At 34.9% G+C, this 23,314-nt stretch overlaps 1 protein-coding gene across 1 annotated transcript; it reads right to left on the reverse strand.

Moving 5' to 3' along the window:
* Positions 1-5,515: 5,515 nt before the first annotated feature.
* Positions 5,516-7,020, reverse strand: LOC127259910 (tropinone reductase homolog At5g06060-like). The gene is made up of 4 exons (XM_051287526.1): positions 6,491-7,020; positions 6,184-6,400; positions 5,999-6,105; positions 5,516-5,911 (listed from the first exon to the last, which is right to left on the reverse strand). Exons 1-4 carry the CDS (start codon positions 6,782-6,784, stop codon positions 5,726-5,728), a joined length of 804 nt encoding a protein of 267 aa, XP_051143483.1. The 5' UTR covers positions 6,785-7,020; the 3' UTR covers positions 5,516-5,725.
* Between the last annotated feature and the right edge of the window lie 16,294 nt (positions 7,021-23,314).

Below are 23,314 nucleotides of genomic sequence, written 5' to 3' on the forward strand. Positions count from 1 at the left end.
GCCTCGTCAAAAGATGCAGCGTCATAAAAAAGGGCCCTGACTCGGTCTTCAATATAAGAAATTTCGGAGTACTTAAAGCTTTTTATTGATTGGAGCGCTACATTAACCTCGTCCTTAATCGAGGAAAGCAAACGAGCTAGTGTCCTCAAAAGCTTGCTCCGAAGATCCGACCATACTTTTCCTATATATTCGCGCTGGATCGCCTTCACAAAATCCGCGCCACAGAATTCTGAAACCGCGGGCACAACGGACTGAACAACTATGGGCTTGGTTGGAGCATCCTTTACTTGCTCATTGCAAACACCTCTACTTTCTCCAATCACCTCAACAATGGAATCTCGGCTCGCCATCTTTTCATCCATACTCGGGATTCTTTGCTCTAACTGAAAAGGGGATATAAAAAAAATCATGTCAAAAAAAAAAATGAAAGAGAAGTTACCTCTCTCGCGAAATCGCTCGAAGAATGGTGTTGGCTCGAACGAGGATTTGACGGGTTGATGATATAGGGATCTCGACGAGCTCGCTTCCAATGAACATCATGCTCACTACTGCTTCGTTCCGAAACAGAAGGTACCCGCCCGCTTTGAAGAACCGATATTAGGAGTACTTGAATTTCCATTGTTCCTCTCAGGAACACCCGGAATAAGTAGCGGCATCTTTCGAGCTTTATTCGATGGCTTGGTCTGATTGGTGGTCGTTTGTACCGGTGGGATATACTCATCCAAGAAAGACCCGCAAACTTGAGTTCACCACTTCTTGTAGACGTTGGAAGAAAATTCCCTCAGAATCGCAGTAATGCGTGGAAGAATAACTTCGGCTGAAGATTTCAAGTAAGTGCTTTGGTGCCAATGTTGATAGCCTTCCTCAAAAGCGCAGCAACGGACATCTTTCAAAAGAACTCCGGGAACTCTTGGAAAAAACCGAATTGACGGCAAAAATGGTGGGGACTATACGGCTCCAAGAAGCATCGAAATCCATCCCGCAAAGTCAGAAAAAAAGAGCGAATGGAAATGAAGTATTCTTGCTCGTAGTCTTCGCGCTTCCCGTCATCAACGAACCGTACGTCGAAGTCTTTTGTGATCATGGTGCAAGCCCAACGAAAGTAGTCACCGCGCAAGATTTTTTGGCATGTAACATCTGCTCTATACGCACGAGCACTAACAGCCCCGGAGTGCTTCACCATCCCCGGACCACGGATTCCCTTCCATACGCCGTAGTGGGTCTGAAAATATTCACCGATCCATCCAGTCAAAAAGTGGAGAGGAATTTTCGACCGAACTTTCCCAGGACAGGATGAATCTGCGATCTAGTTCAGCACTCTATAAATACTAGTCAAGACTGGAATGGCCAAGCTTACTGGAAATCCCGACGCTAGGGCACTTGCCATCTTGAAAGTTGAAGGACGTATCAAACAAACATCGTCGAGCGGAAGCACAAAGATGCAAAGCCAACAAGAAAGGAACGCTGCGAGAAAAGTCTCCTCAAGGTGCTCCCGTCCAACTTTGAGTTTGGCAAAAGATGACTCTTGCGCCTTCGACCATGGCTCGTGGGCACCAATCTCTCCGGTAGGATTGTAAGTCGCATCAGGCCGAGAAGAACGAGTAGACTCCTTGCCGCGACGGATTTGAGGACGCTCGTATTTGACAGTCTTCTTGCACCAAAAGGAAATCCATTCGGTTGCACTGACACCACGTCGACCTTTGTCACGACTGCGGAGAAGGTGGTAGGCCTGCAACAAGTACCGGCACAAACGGGGAATCAGCTTTCTATCCTCTTTACTGTCATATAGCTCCTTTGCGCTTGGTGCCACCTCGTCGTAAAAGGAGCCAAGTATAGGGAGGCCCGCCAAGGACGCCAAGTCACGGAGAGAGATCGACACTTCACCGGCGGCAGTCAAAAGGGTGTTGGTTCTGGGACACCACGCCTCACAAACGGCCTTGACGATCTCCGAAGAATAGTCGTAGGAGAACAAGGAAGCATAGACCGCATCGTAAATGCATCATTTCTTTAGTGGAATCACGCATCGATCCAGTATATCCTCCGCCCATTCCCAATAGCCGGCCATATACAAAAAGTTGCTATCAAAGGAAGGAAGACCATTCCAAACGCACGCTCCTTCCATGATCCGCCGCCCCAAGGTTGGAAGTGGAAGAACATCGTTTGACATGTGTTGATGGAGTGAGGATTGCAAGGTATGCTTTCCGCCAGCGACATTCCGAGACCACGTCTTTGGGAAATTTGGGACCTCTAAGCGAGGGCGAGCAGCTTCGCGTCCTACGAGTGGTGGATGCACCAATAGACGAGTCGTCTTGTCTAACGGTTGACCTTCAAACTCGCAAATCACCAACTCGGCGTTTCCAGATGGGGATGAGACATCCTTGAAGTAAGCCATCTCGCCTACAAAAATAAAAACACAAACAAAGATCAAAAGATGAAAGAAAAAAAAAAAAAAAGAAGAACAACAACACAAGAGAAAGAAACCTACGCTAGAATGAGAGAAATCAAAGTTGTGAGAAATTGAGAATGACAAAGTTCTCTCATAGTGAGGGGTTTATATAGTGTCTAAAAATTGAGACGTGGAAAGACATGCATAAGGGAAGGAAGAAGATAAGAAAATAAAGAGAAAAAGAAATTAAAAAAAAAGAAGATAAAAATTAAAAAAAAAAAACAAGGAAAGAATATATATATATGATATGTGTATAAAAAAAATGGGTAAAAAAACGCCATTTAAAATAAATAAATAAATAAAAATTTTGCAAAAAACAAAAGATTGGAAAAAAATGCCATTTTTTTAAAAAAAAAAAAGAATGAAAAAAACAAAAATGGTAAAAAAAAAAATGCCATTAAAAAAAAAACCCGCCTTGAAAAGAAAAAAAGGAAAAAGAAATTCTTTTTTGATGTTTCGAGACTCGTTCACGCCTTAAAAGCTTTGCGTCCGCTTAAACAAATTTCGAGGAGGTATTTTGTAGGCATTAAAAATTAAATGTCTAAATTAAATTAAATATCATGTATTTTGGAAGAATATAAAATTCCAATAATATAAATATATAGTATTTAATTATGCACATATGTTAAATTTTGTACAATAACTATAAACCATTAATGCAAAAATCTATTTAAAATGAAAAATATCGTACAAATATTACGTGTATAAATAAGAGCCATAATAAATTTGGCAGCAAAATAAATTAATCTTGTCAATAAAAGAAGTATATAAATTAATATCTTTAAAAAAAGACAATGATATAAAGATTTTGACGAGAAAGAAAGGTGCACAATCAAATCCGTCAAGAATGGAAAACGGCATCTGATGGAAAATGTAAGATTATAAAATCCTTCTATTGGCCAATCAGGACGCGCCACGTGGCACCATCCGAAAAGGAAGCCAATGCCACCCTCCCCATAAATAGGAGCCTTGGCCAATTCATTATACACCGAAGTTCATTTGAAGACTCGCGCAAGTGTAAGTCTCTCTAGACTCTCTGCAATGTTCTTCATTGTTCTTCGTGTCCTTCGAAGCGTTCTTCGCCGAAAAGTCACCGATTTGGACAAATGATCCAATATTGGTTGACGAATCGATGGAGTTAACGTTCTTCATCGTATGTCCGAGTCGGAGGAAAGATCAAAGCTCCCAAAGCCATCGAAGAATCCATCAAAGCCAAGGAAGAGCCTCCAAAGTCGCTCCCAAAGCTTCAAGATGTTCATCGCGTTCTTCATCAAAGACGCAAATCCGGCCCTATTCGATCCAAAAGTCAAAGGGACACGCCGTCAAAAGCGTTATGGAGCACCAAATCTACCCCCTAAAAGATCAAATTCTGTCTGATCATCCAAAGGAGGCATCAATCCAAAATCGACGATCAAAATCGCCAACACGGGTACCAAAGCCCTCCAAAAGCCGGCAAAGCCAAACCGAAGACTAAAATCCCTTCGGATCAAAGAAGCCACCCAAATCCAAGTTGGAAAAATGGATCAACCCGGGAAGAAAATCAAAGGATCCGAATAGAGAATATGACTCGCATATATTTAAATTAAATGTAATTTGTACGATTTTGTATTTGTAAAAATATAACACAAATTTTTTTTTCTACACCAAAAAAAATAATAATAATTAAAAGCAACTTAAAGATCAAATTTATTTAAGAAATGATCAAATCTATTCAAAATCTACAAAGTAGCATCCAAACCAAGTTAAAGTCAAATCACCTCCTAAGGATTGAAAACTTATATATAATTAACAAATGTAATGCTGATCAGACAAGATAATTTACTCGGCCTATTTTAGCTTATATTTACCTGTGGATCGAAAAATAAATTGGCTGAAAGAGTTATGTTCGGGTATCATGAATTTTTTGTAATGAAAATAATAAAAATAAAAATTGCTCAATAACAAATAATAGTACAAACTCTTGTTTTTTAATATCATTGGTCGAAAAGGGGTTGAGGTGAGACCCTCAACTTGTATATATATTTTGAAATAAAAAAATATCATGTACAAAAAGACCAAACATGTCTATCGGTCCAACTGCAAAGACATAAGAACTCATGTGTAAATTATAAACAACGATGTCTATATTTTGTTTGTAACAAAATTTAAAAACAGTTAAGTTGTCAATCCTTTCAAGTTTATTTTTTTGTTTAAATTTTTAAAATTTTACATTTTACATTTTTAAAAAATATATATATACATTTTCTTATACAATATCTCATCGCACATAATTTTAATACTAAATCAAAATCAATTTTTTTCAAAATCACCCAAAATAAACACTAAGAGAAAAGCTACGAAAAATAGCACATTAAGAGCATATGGAATAGTTGAAAGCTTAAAAAAAGCCTCACAGATGACGTGTCCAAGCTTATTTGTCGATTGGAAGCTTTATTCTTTTTTTTTTAATTTTAAAAACAAACTACAAAATGACTTTAATTTCTGAATTGAAAAATAAAAACACAAGTGAGGCGACATGGTAAAGATTTGGGCCTCTCAAGCATTTACTGTCTCTCTTTCTTCTATTCCTTTTTTTACTTTGCGTCCCATCTTGTCATTTTTTCTCTTTTTCCTTTTTTTCTCAAGCCTCTTTTATTATTATTATTATTATTATTTTCTTTAATTTTTTCTCACTGTAATTATAAGAATTGGTTTTTCTTTTTCTTCTCCACCCCCTCTCTCTCTCTCTCTCTCGTCCTTTGATTTTTAAGCTATTGTTAAATAATTGAACATTAAAAAATAAAGCTTCTATTTATACTTTTGACACATAAGTCTTGAAAGTTTTTCTATACTTCCATCATTGCTGTTGCTATTGCACAACCGTTTGATACTTTTCCCTGTCTCAAATCTTCCTTGGTCTGATAATTTTTGCCTCCGTGTCGTCTCTACCTCACCCAAGTTTGTGCATTAAAACAACCTGGAAAATTGTATTATTGTATACTCACCTTTTTAGTGTGGCCTCTGTTTGAAGTGAGAGGGCTTTGATACATGTATCATTGCATATGCTAGAAGATATTGAAGACAAATATATATAGTTAAAGCATTTCATTATTGTCTCAACACACAAACTGTATATATAGTCAACCCGTTCTCACAACTCGAGTTATACTCACATTATGCTTTTACGACCAGAAATATGAAAAATGCATCACAAAATACTTTTAAGAACAAGAAGAAATGTGAGAAATACACCACAAAGATAATCGGGCAAACAAACGTAACTAATTAATTATTGTTTGTCTATGGGAAGGAGAAGCCATTGGCAGTGGATCCTCCATCGACAGATATAATCTGTCCGGTGATATACGAGGCTGCCGGGAGGCAGAGGAAAGCCACCAAGCCCGCCACTTCTTTAGGCTCTCCGGCACGCCCAAGTGGTGTTTCGGTTTTTACCTTGTCGGCCAGCGCTGTATTATGCTCCAGCATCTGAAATTGAATTACTATTAATTAGAGAAGAAGCTTTCTTACTTGATTAAGCATTGGATATATATACACACAAAAGAGAAGACTTACAGATCCGACGGCTGGCGAAGTGATGAAGGAGGGAGTGATGGCATTGACCCGAATGTTGTCCTTCGCCCACTCGCAGGCTAAGTTCTTTGTGAGTTGGTTCACGGCCGCTGTAGGATCATATCATATATTTACAAAATGAGATGATTTGTTTGCTGGAAATGCAATTGCTATATATGAATAAATACCTTTGCTGGCTCCATAAATGGATCCGACAAAGACATGGGTAAGACCCGCAACAGAGGAGATGAAGACGATGCTGCTGTTCCCAGCGGCCTTGAGAAGAGGATGAGCAACTTGGGACAAATGGAAGGAAGCTTCAAAGTTGGTAGACATCACTGATGCATAGTCTTCAGCGGTGAAATCAACTGTGGCCTTGAACACATTAGTCCCGGCATTGTTCACCTACAATTCCAATTCCAACATTTCACTCAATTTCCATATCCATCAAAATCAAAATCAAAATCAAAATCAAAATCAAAATCAACCACTTACAAGGATGTTGAGCTTGCCATTGAAAGCAGAGGAGGCGCTCTCGATGAGCTTTTCCCTCTGTTCCCGGGAAGACATATCGCAGACAGAGCCACCCACTTTGTAGCCCTTTGAAGTCCACTCCTGCAGGCGCTGGTTCAGATCCTCGGCGCTCCTGGCGCAAGTGTAAACGTGCGCACCCAATTCAGCCAGTTCTTCCACAATCGCCTGTCCGATGCCGCGAGTCCCGCCGGTAACCAGAGCGGTGCAGCCGGAGAGCGACCATCTGGAGTTTGAACTCGAACCCTTTCCTGCCATCGGATCAATTTCGCGGGACGGCCTGTACGGTTTTCTTAGGGTTTTTTTGAGAGTAAGTAAAGTGAAGTAAGTAGGTTGGAGAATACGTAATAGGTCCGATCCGATCTTATATATAGAGGGAGAGGGAGAGGGAGAGGGAGAGAGAGAGAGAATAGATCATGGAGATGGAATTGGTTGGGCACTCCATGGAAGACTTGTGTGAAGAATGGGAATCTCCTCAGCAGGAAGGAAGGAAGCTTCTGCAAATTAAAAGTAAAAGTAAAAGTCGTAATTAAGTGGAAACGCATTTTCTATTCACCAGCTGTACGGGTGGTCGCGTCACAAGGAAACACGTTTTCTAGAAAACGATGTTTCTAGAAGAGTCAGTCACAAGTATAAAAAAATAAAACAAAGTCAATAGTAAGAATGGGTTTCTAGAAGACCTTGTCTCCATGTTGCAAATTCAATAAAAATGGAGTATTAATTATATGTACTATTTACGACTAGATATTATAACGGTTTATAATAGAAATATATAAGTGTTAATAATACTCCTTCCTCTCATAATTAGATAGATATTTCTTTTTACACGTAATTTTAAAAATATTAGTACTTTCTTCGTCCATGAATTAATGTCTTATTTGGGACGTCCAACAACTATTGTCCTATTTCCTTTTTTAAACACAAATTTTACATTTTTACCATTCATTCATTTATTACTTTTAATGTCTACCAAACAATTAAGGGCAAATTTGTTAATTCATAACAAAAAGACAATTACCTAAAGAACCGTGCAAATATACTTTAGGACAATAGAAATTGGACGGAGAGAGTATTATATTAGGATGTAGAAGGAATAAAATAAAAATGACTAAAATAACCTTACTAGTATGTGTGATATAAATGTAATGACATTTGTGTAATATATTATAAGTTGTAAGGGTATTTATAAAATTAGGTAGATAGTACAGTTACTACATACTTTGTTATGGGACGAACTAAAATAAAAAAATTGATACTTTATTATGAGACGGGAGGGGTATACTTTTTCGTCTGCTATACATGATTTTCTTTTTAAATAGAGATATATTTTTATTTTTAATATATTTATTTATTTTAAATATATTTAATAAATTTAAATTAATTTAATTTTAATTTTAATTTGTTAGATGTAAAATATATTCAAAACCTCTTTATTTTTTTTCTTTTCAATAAACAATATTTATCAACATTTAAAACTCATTATTTTTTATAAAATTAATTTTAGTTAATTATAAATAAATAAATATTTTTTATTTGTATTATAATCATTCGGTCTCTTAACAAACTATCTATTTTTTTTATTTTGGTTAATTCCAGAATAAAGTATCAATTTCTATTTTTAGTACCTAAAATTACAAATATCTTTTAAATTTACAATATATTACACATTGGCATTTGTATCATACAATACTAATAAGATTAGTTTAATCTTTTTATCTTTATTTCTACTATATTTCAATATAATACTAATATTTCTAAAACTCCGTAGAAAAAAAAAACGGATAGATAGATATGAGACAGAATGAGTATAAAATTTAATTATTTACAAAATAATATTGATATTATATATATTTTATTGATATATAATGCTAAAAATATTTAAATACATACTTTAAATTTCTTTTAATCGTATAAATTAATTTATATTTTAAAATATCAACAATATTACTTATATAAAAAATAAGTGGCCGGCTTTCCGGCCATTCCTAAGGGTACTCCTGTTATGCGCATCCTGAACCTGCACCATTTGTCTTCAATGATATCTCCATCTCAGTCATACGTAAATCGTCTCCCTTCCTCTGTCATAGGTAATGTTAGCCCTTTTTACAAGCTATTTATTCGATCTCCTGATAATAGTCTTCTTTGTCATTTAGGTTGTGTTAGTTTTGTCCCCCTCCCTTCTCATAAGCACACTAAATTAGAACCTCGTAAACATCTGTGCTATTTTTTAGGTTACGGGTTAGAGCATAAGGGTTATCATTGTTGGGATCCTATTTTCAATAGCTTACGTATTTCCCGTCATGGTTATGTTATGAGAACATACTAAGTTGCTTCCATATCTCGATTTTGAGTTCCCTTTGATCGCGTCTCCCTTTTTCACTATGACTTGACCTTTTTTGTTTCTTTCTAATGATGCGGCTCTGTTTTCCACTCCTTACGGTATTCCGGTCGCTTCTTGAACAAACACTAATTCCTGAGTCTTCCACTACTCCCAAGACTGATCCCATATCACTACCAGAGTCTGACACAGCTTTGACCTCGGACCTTGACCTTGGTCCTTGACATTCCATTCAGGTTAGTCATCCTCCTATCCATTTACTTGATTATCATTATTTTTCTGCCACATTGTCCCAACATGAGTCCAGGTTCTTCCGTGAGGCGTATGTAGACCCATTGTGGTAGCAGGCTATATCCGAGGAGTTACAGACTTTGAAGAAAATTCATACGTTTTATATGGTTGATCTTTCACCTGGGAAGAAACCTATTAGATGTAAGTGAGTATTCCAGATCAAAATCCACTTTGATGGATCCATTGAGCGCTACAAGGCTCATTGAGTAGCTAAAGGCTACACCTAGAAGTATGTTATCGACTATAAGGAGACTTTTGCCCTGGTTGCTCGTCTTACCTCTATCCGTTGCCTTATAGCTATCGCTGTCACTTGTCAGTGGCTTCTGCATCAGCTAGTTGTCAAGAATGCGTTCTTATATGGTGATCTATCTAGGATATTTATATGTCTCTACCTCTATATTTTCCTCCATCCTCAAAGGTATGCAAACTTTGTCGTGCCTTATATGATGTGAAACAAGCACCCCGAGTTTGGTTTGCAAAATTTAGCTATGCTTTGCTTCAGCTCAGCTTTACTTCAAGCTATCATGACTCTGCTCTCTTCATTCTTCGTGGGTCCACTGAAGTTATTATTCTATTACTTTATGTGGATGACATGATCATCACGGACGATGATCAAATTGGTATCTCTGAGCTGCAAGATCATTTTCACCGCCACTTTGAGATGAAGAGTTTAGGGCCTTTTCAGTACTTCCTCGGTCTTAAGATTTTCGGCACCTCTGATGTATATTATCTCTCTCAAGCCAAGTATGTCTCCGATCTTTTATCCGGAGCATGTTTCACTTACTCCAAGACCTCTCTTACACCTCTTGATTCTGACTACCACCTTATTCCGATGGATAGTGTCCCTCTTGAGGATCCTACCTTGTATCATCAACTGATGGAAAGCTTGATTTACTTGATTGTTACTCTGCCCAACATTACTTATGTTGTTCATGTCGTCATTGGTTTATGTTTACTCCTCGGACGACTCATTATTCTGATGTTCTCCGAATTCTTCGGTACTTCAAAAGCACCCTCCTCTATGGTCTTCATTGTTCAGCTCATTCATCTTTGGTTTTGATTGGGTATTCTAACGCTAATTGGGCTGTGGATCCTATTGATCGCTGCTCGACCATTGACTTTTGTTTCTTTCTTGGTGATTCACTTATTTCTTGGAGCAATAAGAAATATACGGTTGCCTCTTGATCCAGCACAAAGTCTGAGTATAAAGCTATTTTCGATACCACTGGGATTTTATGGCTTCATTGGTTGTTGGTTAATCTCGGTGTGCCTCAGTCCTCTGCTACCGTTGTTTATTGCGATAGTCAGAGCGCCTGAAGATTTCGACCAATGATATTTTTCACGTGCTTATGAAGCACATTGAGATCGACTATCACCTTTTCATCACCACGTTGCTCACAACACCGTCTCATTGCCTCCCACTTCTTCCATTGATCAAAATGCCGACGGCTTCGCCAAGCCCCATCTTCCAGATTGTTCTCAGTTGTTTTTGAGTAAACTCAAGCTAGTTTCTACAGTCCCACCTTGAGTTTGAGATGGGGGATGTTGATATATATTATATATATGTGTATAGTCTGGCCCATTATCCAACATGTATATATATGACGATTTAACTTTAATTGTTTTTTAAGAAATTTAGTTCGTTCATATTATTCTAACTAATAAAAAATACATCCATAAAAAAACTACAAAGTGAACACATTGTTTAAAAAAAAATCTTAAAAGCACTCAGTGATAAAAAAAATCAAACACAGTGCAAAAACCCACTATTAAAATATTGTATATTTTCCTAAAACAATAGCAAAAACATTGTAGAAGCCAAAAAAATGCTCCTAAAAATACAATATGTTGCTTAAGAGAACTAGTGTCAAACATCATGTAAATTTGCAACAAAAGTATTTCCCATCAAAATTAATCCTAATTTGGATTTGGTGCAAAAAAAACAATGAATAATTTTTTTCCTCACCAAATCTGTTACAAAATTGGAAAAAAAAAAAAAAAATCACCGAAATTTTACCAACAAATTTACCTCATATTATTTTCCCAAATGAAAAATTAAAGCAGCAAAATTAACACAATTTTTCCACCAATACATCAAATTAGCATCTCATACATTTATAAGTAGAAGTAACGTTTATATTTACTATACTTTCACTAACGTAAATCAAAAATCATATTAACGGATCCAAAATCAAGATATCAACATCATATCCGAGGAAAAACTGAGGATCACTCAATTTCTTCTACAACACAACAAAGATGAGAATATCGAGCGGGACAAAATCAACGATTGCGTCAGCATGGTAGAGACCACTTGATGTACTGTTTCTACAATCTGGACAACAAGTAAGATTTAAATAAGTTTTGAGGAGCCTATTTCTTTAAAATATATATATATAATCGCAGTATGATCTAAACATTTTGATTAGATAATGTTTGATCCGGTGAAATTTGATAGCATACCTTTACAAAAAATATCAACATACAGAAAAATAGCGAAAGAAATTGATAAGAATAGGCATTTACTGCAATCATAGAGACATACTAGACCAGAGAGTAATGCTATACACCCCGAGTTAACATTACTAAACAAATATGTAGGTTGAAATTTTGTTTGAGTGCATTAGTCTACAATAATAAAAGAGTAGAAAAATTTTCATGTAAGTCCATGGATCATGTAGTGCATACAAAGATTAAAAATGTTGTATATTATAATGGAGAGTGAGAAATATTATCTACACTCAAGGAGTCCAATCCTTATAGATCATGCAAGAGTAAAAGATTCATCACTAAACTTATATTATTGTGTGTTGTGAGTCAACCCCAATATTCAAGCAACATGGAGCTTTATATATATATATATATATACATAGAAAAATAGGAATTTTCCACTTACAAAAGTTGAGTCTTCTAAAAAATAGCAAAAGCAAAGTGAAAGCTACTTTGAGATTAAAACCCATGACACAATTACAGAAGTCATAACCAAGAACTGCATAATAAACCAGGTATATGTTTATTTGTCAATAGCAGCTACTTATCCTTTAGTGAAAAAGGTTACTACACTAATAAATGCATTTTATAAGACATGTGGGGGCCACAATAGCAGTTTAAAGTCATGGACAACAACGGTAAAAATTAAAAATTAGCCCTAAACTTTGAAACACTTATTCAACATGACTTATCTTTTCTTTTTTTTTCCCTTTCATGTCTTAACGGAAACTAAAGCTAAGTGGCAAAGTTGAACAATAAAAAACATCACCATCCAACAAAATAATGCAAAGTCATACATCCAAGATGTTATCTCGAAGTTTAGAAATGCAAGACCATTAGATTGATTCAACCCCCTAATTCCCTATATCTAAATATCAATGATTTTTGTTGGTTTAGGGTCATACAAAAATTTCAAGCAGAAACATCATTGTTCATAGTGATGATCTTGCACGTAATTTGTAATTGAGTTTTTAAGCTCCCTCACACACTATTTTGAACAATGTATTTTAAATTTTGCAAGCTTATATGGTGGAAATTGTCAAGTGCAACGACCATAACTTTTACAAGCTTACACATATGAACAAAGAGGGGGTGATTCGTGAAGACACTTTCTAGACTTTTAGTTGTGGATGTACAACTCGTGAAAGATAGGCTTGATTTTTAAAGTTGCATGATAATTAAGACAATGCACATATAGATGTAACTCAATTAATGCATGACATGATATAGGTTGAATGAAGTGTGTGAGTAACTTCTTTTGTAGAAAATATTGTGTACTAGAACCTTTTGAGTTTTTATATATATATAATGTAAGAGTACTTAATCCTTTTGTTAAGTATGAATTTTGGTAATAATAGAGTTTTTTTTTTAAAAATAAATAAATAAATAAATTTTGAAAAACATAAAACTTGTATGACATGCAATATATAGAATTCAAAATTGGAAATTCATTTTTAAGGGTTGCCAACGCCGTCATCATTAGAATAGAACATTGGACATTAGCCTCTCGAAAATACAATGGAACATGTTGATGACAAAATTTCAGTGATTTGTACAATTAGAGAGGTACAAGCGGTGGATCAATGAGAATTCTATGTGGTAAAATTCCAAAGTCGCTTGCATATGCTTCATAATAGTGAGCAAAAGTGGGATTTCTGTTCGATGGAATTCAATAATTCCATATATTTTTTAGCGTTTAATGATCACTAGGAAAAATCACACAAGTGGATATATTACTAAGGAACATACCACATACAAGGTCCTTAACTAAAAATAAATACAAAGGATATAGAATCAATACCACACCTTGTACAAATAACTATAATAATAATAGATCTTTCCGATCAAATAATAATAATAATAATAATAATAATAATAATAATAATAACAACAACAACAACTCCGTCCTATAAGGGATGACCTGGTGGTGTGGGGAGTCGACTTGTGACCAGTGATGAAACTAGCATCAAAATCTCGGGGGGGGGGGGGGCAAAATGTTATAATTTATTTAATATTTAGCTAACAAATTTAAATAAATAATGATGACAAAATTATATATGAATTTAGATAGTTTTGGAGGGGGGGAATTGTATATAAATACATAAAAATTAATATTTTTAATACTTAAAAAATCATAAAAAAATTGGCTTGGGGGTCAATTGACCTCCAAGCCCTAGTGTAGTTTCGTCCCTGCTTGTGACTGTGAAGTCATGGGTTCAAACCCCGACGCCTCCAGGTCCATCTGCCACACATAATTCGCCTAGTGTGACTTGCCTTATCGGACCTAGTTTGCAAGGTATTAGGTCCGACAGAGGGTTTAATCGGTAATAAGTCGTAGAGATGGACTCGTGACCATGAGAAATAGCGGACCTACACGGGCTACATGACCTACAAAAAAATTACAATTTGTACATTTCTCACTTTCTAGATAAAAAAAAAAAAAAAAACCCAAGGAATGGTTGTTGTTGTCATCTCCATCACGTCAAAAGGGAGAATTCATTACAACCTTCATTCACGAGGTGAGTGGATAGCAGGGTGAGAGATTAGAAATTGAGCAATTTTCACATAATTCTCTAATTTTATTTTCAATTTCTTATTTACTCTATATATTTTAATTTCATTTTGTTTACTCTTTATTTTTACAAATTTATTCATTTGTCACCCCTTTATTCATGTAAAAACCCTATAGTACCCTTATTTAATTTCTTATGTCTTTTTTCATCTACACTACAAGCGCTAATTTGCAGGGGTGGACATGGTTCGAATATTTACAAATATGCAGGTATTTGATATCCGAACCGAATTGAACAAATAACTGAAATCGCGAACCGTATTCGATCTGAAAATTCGGAACCGAATTTTCAAAAAAATTTGACAGGCGTTCATCACATGCTGCAAAATTTAAATTAAATTAAATTAAATAAACCTACTTCTACAATTAAAATAACGTAGTATAAATAAAGTAGGGTCGTCTCCTAAGAGAATTAAAAATAATTTATTTTCGATTGTTTAATATATAAATATAATAAAATTGGGAGTTTTGAAAGTAGAAAATAAAAATAAAAAACAAAACAAAAAAAATTGCGACTAAAAGACAAATTCAATAAAAATAAATTTCCAGTCTAGAAATGAAATTTACAACTTGGGTAGTGAATTTGATCATCAATAAGTATTTAATTTTATTGGTTTCTAAATAAATTATTTATATTTATCGACACGCGTCTAATAACCAACTCTTTCTTAATTTCTCGACAGTCTAGGTACCCCCGTCAACTGCTTCCTTAATTAGACTAGAACCCTAGTGAGGCCACAAAGAATTTACTAGTCTAACCTCCTTGTGAATTAGAAAAACCTAATTCAATTTAACAATTACATATGCGGAATTGTTTACAATTGATTCCGTGATTTCCTAATGGTGTCTGTCACTAGCTGCTACTTGAACCAAATTAAAATGGAATTATGAACATCTAATTTAGTTTAGCAATTAATCTTTAATCTAGTTGAAATACCTGGCCACAATATATACTCAACCAAGTCAAAGATTATTACACATTATAATCATAAATCACAAAAATACTTATGAACCAAGAAATATCATAAAATCGAAACAAAATCTAAACTCACAAATCCATACCATGTTGTTTATTTCACTCATAAACTAGAAAAGTAAACTACTAGCTAAGCATAGGAGGAAAAACAAAGAAAGCACAGATAAACATCATCTGAGAATGATGTTGGTAGGGGTAGAACTCAAAATCTTCTTGAAAGAATCTTTCTCCTTCTTGCCCTTGCACGATTTCTCCTTGGGACTGTTCTGCACGGTGTCCTCCTCCTTGGCATGTAAAGTGTGGGAAGTGGCGCCTCCCTCATTCTTTCTTTCCTTTATATTTGCTCTAATTTTGTAACAATTGGGCTTTGGACCTTTTAATTAATTCTTCAAGTCATTGGACATTTTTGTTCTCTTTTCCCTCAAATTCTACCAATTTTATTATTTTTGTCATGCAAATCATAAATAAATAATATGTTAAAAAATCAGGATAGAATCTAATCAAAATCAACCAAATATCGCAAATAATATGAATGTTTAATGTATGCGATTTCTGGCTATCAAATCCCCCCACGCCTATATCATGCTTTCCGTCAAGCATAAATTCGAAACAAGCCAAAAGAAATCGCAGACGACTCAATATGACAAGAAAATCTAACACAACCAAATCAATAGGAAATTCAACATATCAAACCAAGTCAACCTCACATGATAAAGTGTATACGCACATACTCTCGGAAAAAAAATAAGTGTGTATAATCAACTATTGATCAAGTAGTGCGAGAAAATATTATCCCATAGGCTTGAATGAAAATCAGATCTTCCTTGCTTAAGATATTTGAATCTACCATCAATAATCAAATGGACTTTTTATAAAGGTTGTAACTGGGCTGATGGTTAGGGGTATAAAAAAATGGATATACAAAGGCTAAAATATGTCAGAAAAGAACACAATAAGAACATATGCTAGCACATGAAAAACAGTTCGGCATAAACAATGAAACTTTTACTTTATTCACTACCCAAACTTCAATAACATAATTATATCAATAATATTTCATCAAGATGATCTTTTTTTTTTTTTTGCCCTTTTTATTTAATATATATATACATCTTTCACTACCCATTCTTATTGTAGGAATCACTTCCGAAGGCATTATTTATTTATACCTAAACTTCGTTTCTAATTGGTGGCGAACAAATAAGGTGCATCACAACATGAACTTAAAATAATTCTTTCTAACATAAGGTTCAAATGAGAGAAGGCTTAATATCAAAAGAAGGGTATGAGGCTAAAAGACAATTTAATATAGAAGAAAAATAGGCTAAAAAGTCTCAAATGGGCTAACTAGGGAAAATATATTGTGCTGGGAGATAAAGAATCAATGAGGTTACCTAATGCCCATATCATTTTCAAAATGCAAGACTCGATAGTTTCAAGTTCAACATGCATAATCACTTAAGTTCTAGGTCATCTAATTGAGCACTAAAAATCACACAAGAAGAAATTTCCAAAAGCTTGATAATATGTAGCTTATTTTCTAATGTAAGCTTTTTGGAATATAGACTCGAATTCTCATAGGGTTCAAATGTCAAACTGGTTCAACATATTTCAAATCCAATGTCATCAATCATGTCAGACTAACCAATCACACAAATCACATTTGACTCACTTCAGACAAATCTCAAAACATGCGAAAGGACAGCAAATCAGGCATAAAAAGTAGCACAAAATGAAAATTTTGTCCAAAAAAATTGCATCACTCTCTCCCCACATCTAAAACATGCATTGTACTTAATGTAAAAATAAGTAAAATAAGAGATGAACTTCTTTGGAGTCCGTAGTGTTGGTGCAACTGCATGTTTTTGCTTTAGATTTCAAACTTCCTCAATTTGATTGTGCGTCTCTTTTAGCCAATACCAAAATTGATGGCTCACTGATGTCGGATAAGCTGAGTAGGGAGGAAGAAGAAGAAACGTGGCGGCTTGGTGGATCTCTATTTAGAAATTAGGTTTTGTTTTTTCAAATTTCTCCGAGAAGTTTCCTACAAAACAATAAAGAATCCAAATCAAATAGGCGATGTTTAATTGAACAGGATCCAACTTATTCGGAAGGGGCTTCGATTTTATGTCCAGGATAGAGTTATCGTGCAATCCCAAGACTCCATGCATACTTTTGTGAATAACATTCACACTGCACAACGCATTAGATTTTTCAAGGTATTTTATAGAATCGGAAATATTAATTTGCACTTTCTCACCGTCAAATTCCATAGAAAGTATACATTATTTCACATCAATTTTAGTTTGTGTGGTGCACATAAATGGTCTACCAAGTGAAATTGGTGCAGGATTTGGAGAATTATCATCATGCATATCAAGCACATAAAAATCAACCAGAAAGATTAATTCGTTAACTTGCACTAGGACATCTTCAATCATTCCTTCAGGGTAAGCATTTGTCCTATCGGATAATTGTATAATAACTCCAGTTTCTTCTATAGGCCCAATATTCAAAAGACTTATAAATGGATTTAGGCATCATATTAATTGTGGCTCCTAAATCTAACATTGCTCGCAATTTACCTATTTTGCAAGGAACTAAAAACATACCTGGATCTCAGCATTTAGGAGGAAGCTTACATTGTAAAACGGAAGACACACTCTCTCCAGCAATAATGCATTCATCTCCTGTAGTATCTTTTTGTTTGCACACATATCTTTAGAAAATTTTGCATATTTTGGTACTTGCTTGATCGCATCGAGTAGGGGTATATTCAATTCCACATTTCGAAACATCTTCATCTTCTCTTTGTTTTTGTCAATCTTCTTTAGTTTCGCCAACTTTATTTGTTTCTCAATGTCATCCTTATTATTGTAATTTGGAACTTCAGTTTTTGAACTTCTAAATGTTCTCAACTCTGTAGAACAATCGAACTCACACTCCTCGGATTGACATCGGGTTGTGAAGGCAATCTTCATTTTTCTCTTGACTTCATCTCGTACATCTCATTCACTATTTGACTTACTTGTTCTTCCAAGCTCCTTATGCTATTCCGCATTTCCTGTTGAAATTGCAACATGTTAGACGCCATAGTTTTTATCATATTCTCTAAGGAATTACTGGTAACCATTTGAGGGGGTTGTGGATGGTGGTTAGGTGCTGGGAATCCTCTCAAATGATGTCCAAAGTTGGCTTGTTGATTTTCATACTTTAAGTTCGGCTGATCTTTCCATCCTGGATTGTAGGTATTCGAGTAGTGGTTGTATGCTCTTGGAATTAATCCTGCTGCACTGACATCTACTTCTTGACTCAAAGTAGGACAAATATCAGTAATATGTTCCGAACTTGCACAGATCCCACAAGCCTTAACTTTTGCCTTCCCTGCAACAAATTGTCGAACAAATGAAGTCAGTTCGGTCGATTGTTGTTGAATAGAACTCACCTCGCTTGCTTCTTTAACTACTACTGCTTCTATTGGTCCGAACTATTGTGAGTTCATCGCCATATTGTTCAATAAGTCCCACGCCTCTCTAGGATTTTTGTTCATCAAGGCTCCTCCACTTGCTGCGTCTATGATTCTCCTGTCAATGGAAGTCAAACCTTCATAGAAATATTGAATAAGTAATTGCACGAGGATTTGGTGATGGGGACATCTAATAAGTAAAGTAGTAAAACGGTCCCAATATTCAAATAAAGACTCCCTTATACGTTCTGTGATTCTGCATCTCTCTTTTCTCATGATCGCAGCTCGTGAGGCGGGAAAGTACTTCTCGAGAAACTTCCTCTTCATGTCAGTCCATGTAGTGACGCTTCCGACAGGTACATTGAATAGTCAATCTTTTGTAGCGTCTTTCAGTGAGAGGAGAAAAGCACGAAGCTTGATTTAATCTTTTGTTACTCCTTGTGGCTTTATACTTGTGCAGACCACATCAAAAATCTTGAAGATGCTTATGTGTCTCTTCTCCTGACAACCCATGGAAAAAAGGCAACAAATGTATTAGTCCTAATTTTAATTCAAAAGCACTGTTACCGTCTACCGTCGGGTGTGTGATGCAGAGATGTTGTTGGGTCAAGTTAAGAGCTGTCAGCTTCCTTAGTGTCCGTTGATCTATCTTTTCTTCTACCTCGATCTCGTCAGAACTAAAATCGCTAGATGATTCTGAAGCTAAATCTTTTTGGCGATACTCCTTAGTTTTTTTACTCAATCGATGCACAATTTTCTCAATTTCAGGATCGAAACTCAAGATTCATGTGCGATCAGATCTCGACATAAACCCAAAAAGGTAAGAGTTTTTAGATAATAGATAACAACAAAAGATAAATAAACCTATTAAAATTTCCTGGCAACAACGCCAAAATTTGGCAGGTGTTCGTTACACGCTGCAAAATTTAAATAAAATAGACCTACTTCTATAATAAAAATAACGTAGTATAGATGAAGTAGGATAGTCTCCTCAGGGAATTAAAAATATTTTATTTTCAATTGTTTAATATATAAATATAATAAAATGAGGGGTTTTGGAAGTAGGAAATAAATAAAAAATAACAAACTAAAAAATCTGCTACTAAAAGATAAATTCAATAAAAATAAGTTTCCAATCTAGAAATGAAATTGACAACTTGGAAAGTGGATTTGATCATCGATAAATATTTAATTTTATTGGTTTCTAAATAAATTATTTATAGTTACCGACACGCGTCTAATTACCAACTCTTCCTTAATTTCTCGACAGTTTAGGTACGCCCGTCAACTGCTTCCCTAGTTAGACTAGAACCCTAGTGACGCCACAAAGAACTTACTAGCCTAACCGTCTTGCAAACTAGAAAGCCTAATTTAATTTAACAATTACGTATGCGGAATTGTTTAAAATTGATTATGTTATTTCCTAATGGTGTCTGTCACTAGTTGCTACTTGAACCAAATTAAAACGCAATTACGGACACCTAATTTAGTTTAGCAATTAATCTTTAATCTAATTAAAATACCTGGTCATAATACCCAACCAAATCAAAGATTATTAAACATTAAAATCAGAAATCACAAAAATATTTAGGAACCAAGAAATATCATAAAATCAAAACAAAACCTAATCTCACAAATTCATACCAAGTTGTTTCTTTCACTCCTAAATTAGAAAAGTAAACTACTCGCTAATCATAGGAGGAAGAACAAAGAAAACAAAGATAAACATCGCCTGAGAATGATGTTGATAAGAGTAAAACTTGAAATCTTCTTGGAAGAATCTTTCTCCTTCTTGCCCCAGCGCGATTTCTCTCTAGAACTGTTCTGCACGGTGTTCTCCTCCTTGGCATGTAAAGTGTGGTGAGTGGCGCCTCCCTCCTTTTTTCTTTCCTTTGTATTTGCTCTAATTTTGTAACAATTGAGCTTTGAGCATTTTAATTAATTCTTTAAGTCATTGACCTTTTTGTTTTATTTTCCCTCCAATTTTACCAATTTTATTATTTTTCTCCGGAAAATCATAAATATATAATATATACACAAATCAGGTAGAATATAATCAAAATCAACCAAATATTGCAAATAATATGAATATTTAATGCATGCAATTTTTGGCTATCAGTTAACCGAAAATATTAGCAAACAATTCTAACTGAACCGAAATTAAAAATATATATATTAAAAATAATTAAAATTCTAATTAAATAAAAATATTTTAAATATCCGAATCGAAACCGAATCAAATATAATTATTAATATAAAATTAAAAATATAATAATATAAAGATATTAGGTTTGATTAATCGAACCAAAAAAATATCAAAAACCGAAAACAAATCGAACAAAACAAATATCAAATGAGTAGTATTTGTATTCAAACCGAAACAGTGAGACAACAAATATTACAGTGTGTGAATACTTTATTCATACTACTTACACTTTAAGGGCAGGGTATAGGAGTTCTATACCAGGTCTATCTCAAAAATAGGTTTATGTAGCTCTTTATATGTGATAATAACAATAATATCATTAAAATTATATAATAAATAAATTTTTATATTTATATTTATTTTTTAAATTTAATTAATTGATTATGTATTTATTTGTATTTTTTGTAGTGTGTTTATTTAATATTTATAAGTTTATGTATTTTTGTTGTAAGTTATACATAAGTCTAAGATAATGATAGTGTGTATTTTTAATATCCGTTTTATTATGTATATATTTAATATTTTTTTTGTTCATCAATTTTATAATAATTTTTTTCTAATTATTATAATCATTTTTTCTTAATTAGAAAAAAAAAAGGGTATAAAATTGACAGATAGAGAGCATTATACGTTATATTTTATTGCAATATGTTGAGATAGATTAGATTACTTAGATTTGAGTCTATCGAGTCTGTTTTGTATGGCCTATATATAGGCTCTTTATTTTGACGATAATAAGACAATCTCATTAGTTTCCCCCAAAATTTCTAACATGGTATCAGAGCCTATTTTTCTCATATCGTAGATATAGCCTACCAACCCGTGTTTCTCCGGGTATATTCAACCTGGATTGTACCCGGAGGTCTTGTGATTTTGAGATCATGCATTTGCAAGTCGGTCTTTTTGCAAATTTGTCTCATCTGCGATCTTTCATCTGTCCGCTGCCTGTTTGGTCGTGCATGTAATCTGAAATTTGTCTGCGATCTGCATATGAAATCTATCTGCGATCTGTCTGATATCTATCATATGTCCACTGCCTGTTTGTTGCCTGCGTGCGATATGTCATTTGTCGTTGCCTGTCTGTTGCATGCGTACGATCTGTCATCTTTTGTTGCTTGTTTATTGCCGGAAATCTGTCTACGATCTGCTATCTGTCCGCTGCTTGTCTGTTGCCTGCATGCGATCTGATATGTCCGATGTTTGCGATTTGTCTGTTTTCGGCTCCGGTGGTCATGTGGTTTTGACTCCGGTGGAGAGTCATCGCGTTTTTTGTTCCGGTGGAGTGTCATCTTGTTTTTCGGCTCCGGTGGAGTCATCTCTTTTTCGGCTCCAGTGAAGTCATGTCGTTTTCGGCTCCGGTGGAGTCATGTCGTTTTCGGCTCCGGTGGAGTCATGTCGTTTTAGGCTCCGATGGACTCATCTTGTTTTCGACTCCTGTGGAGTCATTTTCTTTTCGGCTCCGGTTGAGTCATGTCGTTTTCGGCTCCGGTAGAGTCATCTCGTTTTCGGCTCCGGTGGAGCCATGTGATTTTCGGCTCCGGTGGAGTCATCTCGTTTTCGGCTCCGGTGGAATCATGTCGTTTTCGGCTCCGGTGGAATCATGTCGTTTTCGGCTCTGGTGGAGTCATGTCATTTTCGGCTTCAGTAGAGTCATGTCGTTTTCGGCTCCAGTGGAGTCATCTCGTTTTTCGGTTCCGATGGAGTCATCTCATTTTCGGCTCCGGTGGAGTCATCTGGTTTTCGGCTCAGGTGGAAAGTCATCTCGTTTTTTGCTTCGGTGGAGATTCATCTCACTTTCAGCTCCGGTGGAGTCATCTCATTTTTTGCTCCGGGGTAGAAAGTCATCTCGTTTCCGGTTTCAATGGAGAGTCAACTATTATTTTTATTTATGTTTTTGTTTTTGCGTTTATATTCAGATTTTTTTATCAAACTCAAGTTGGTTTCTGTTATACCACTTGAGTTTGAGGGGGGATGTTGAGATATTTTAGATATTCAGTTCTAGATTTAGTAGATTTATATCTAGATTTGATCTTATTCATAGATTAGATTACTTAGATTTGAATATATCGAGTCTGTTTTGTATAGCCTATATATAGGCTTCTTATTTTGACGATAATAAGACAATCTCATTATTTTCCCCCAAAATTTCTAACACAATATTTTAAAAAATTTGTGTAACTATCTTTTCGCAAAATAAACACATACAATTCTTTCTAAATAATCAATATATTACACACATTTATTATTTTTATACTATTTATACAATTTTCTATATTTTATATGAAAAATTATATTCTTTCAAATTCTTTCAAAAAAAACACACTAAAATACTAAATAAATATTCTTTATATTTATACTATTTAATATATTATTTTTTAGAAAACACAGTGTGCTTGTTTTGTGCAATGGTTTGAAGAAATTTTTTTATGTGAAATATATGAAATTGTGT

The sequence above is a fragment of the Andrographis paniculata genome, unplaced genomic scaffold (assembly GCF_009805555.1).
Source record: "Andrographis paniculata isolate CXL003 unplaced genomic scaffold, ASM980555v1 Contig60END, whole genome shotgun sequence".
In the NCBI taxonomy this organism is placed as follows: Eukaryota; Viridiplantae; Streptophyta; class Magnoliopsida; order Lamiales; family Acanthaceae; genus Andrographis; species Andrographis paniculata.

Bases quoted from the DNA above. Each gene is read 5' to 3' on its own strand.
- LOC127259910 (XM_051287526.1), bottom strand. From the start codon at position 6,784: ATGGCAGGAAAGGGTTCGAGTTCAAACTCCAGATGGTCGCTCTCCGGC. The intron at 6,401-6,490 runs GTAAGTGGTTGA...TTGGAATTGTAG, and splicing joins ATGGCAAGCTCAACATCCTT to GTGAACAATGCCGGGACTAA. The intron at 6,106-6,183 runs GTATTTATTCAT...ATGATCCTACAG, and splicing joins CATTTATGGAGCCAGCAAAG to CGGCCGTGAACCAACTCACA.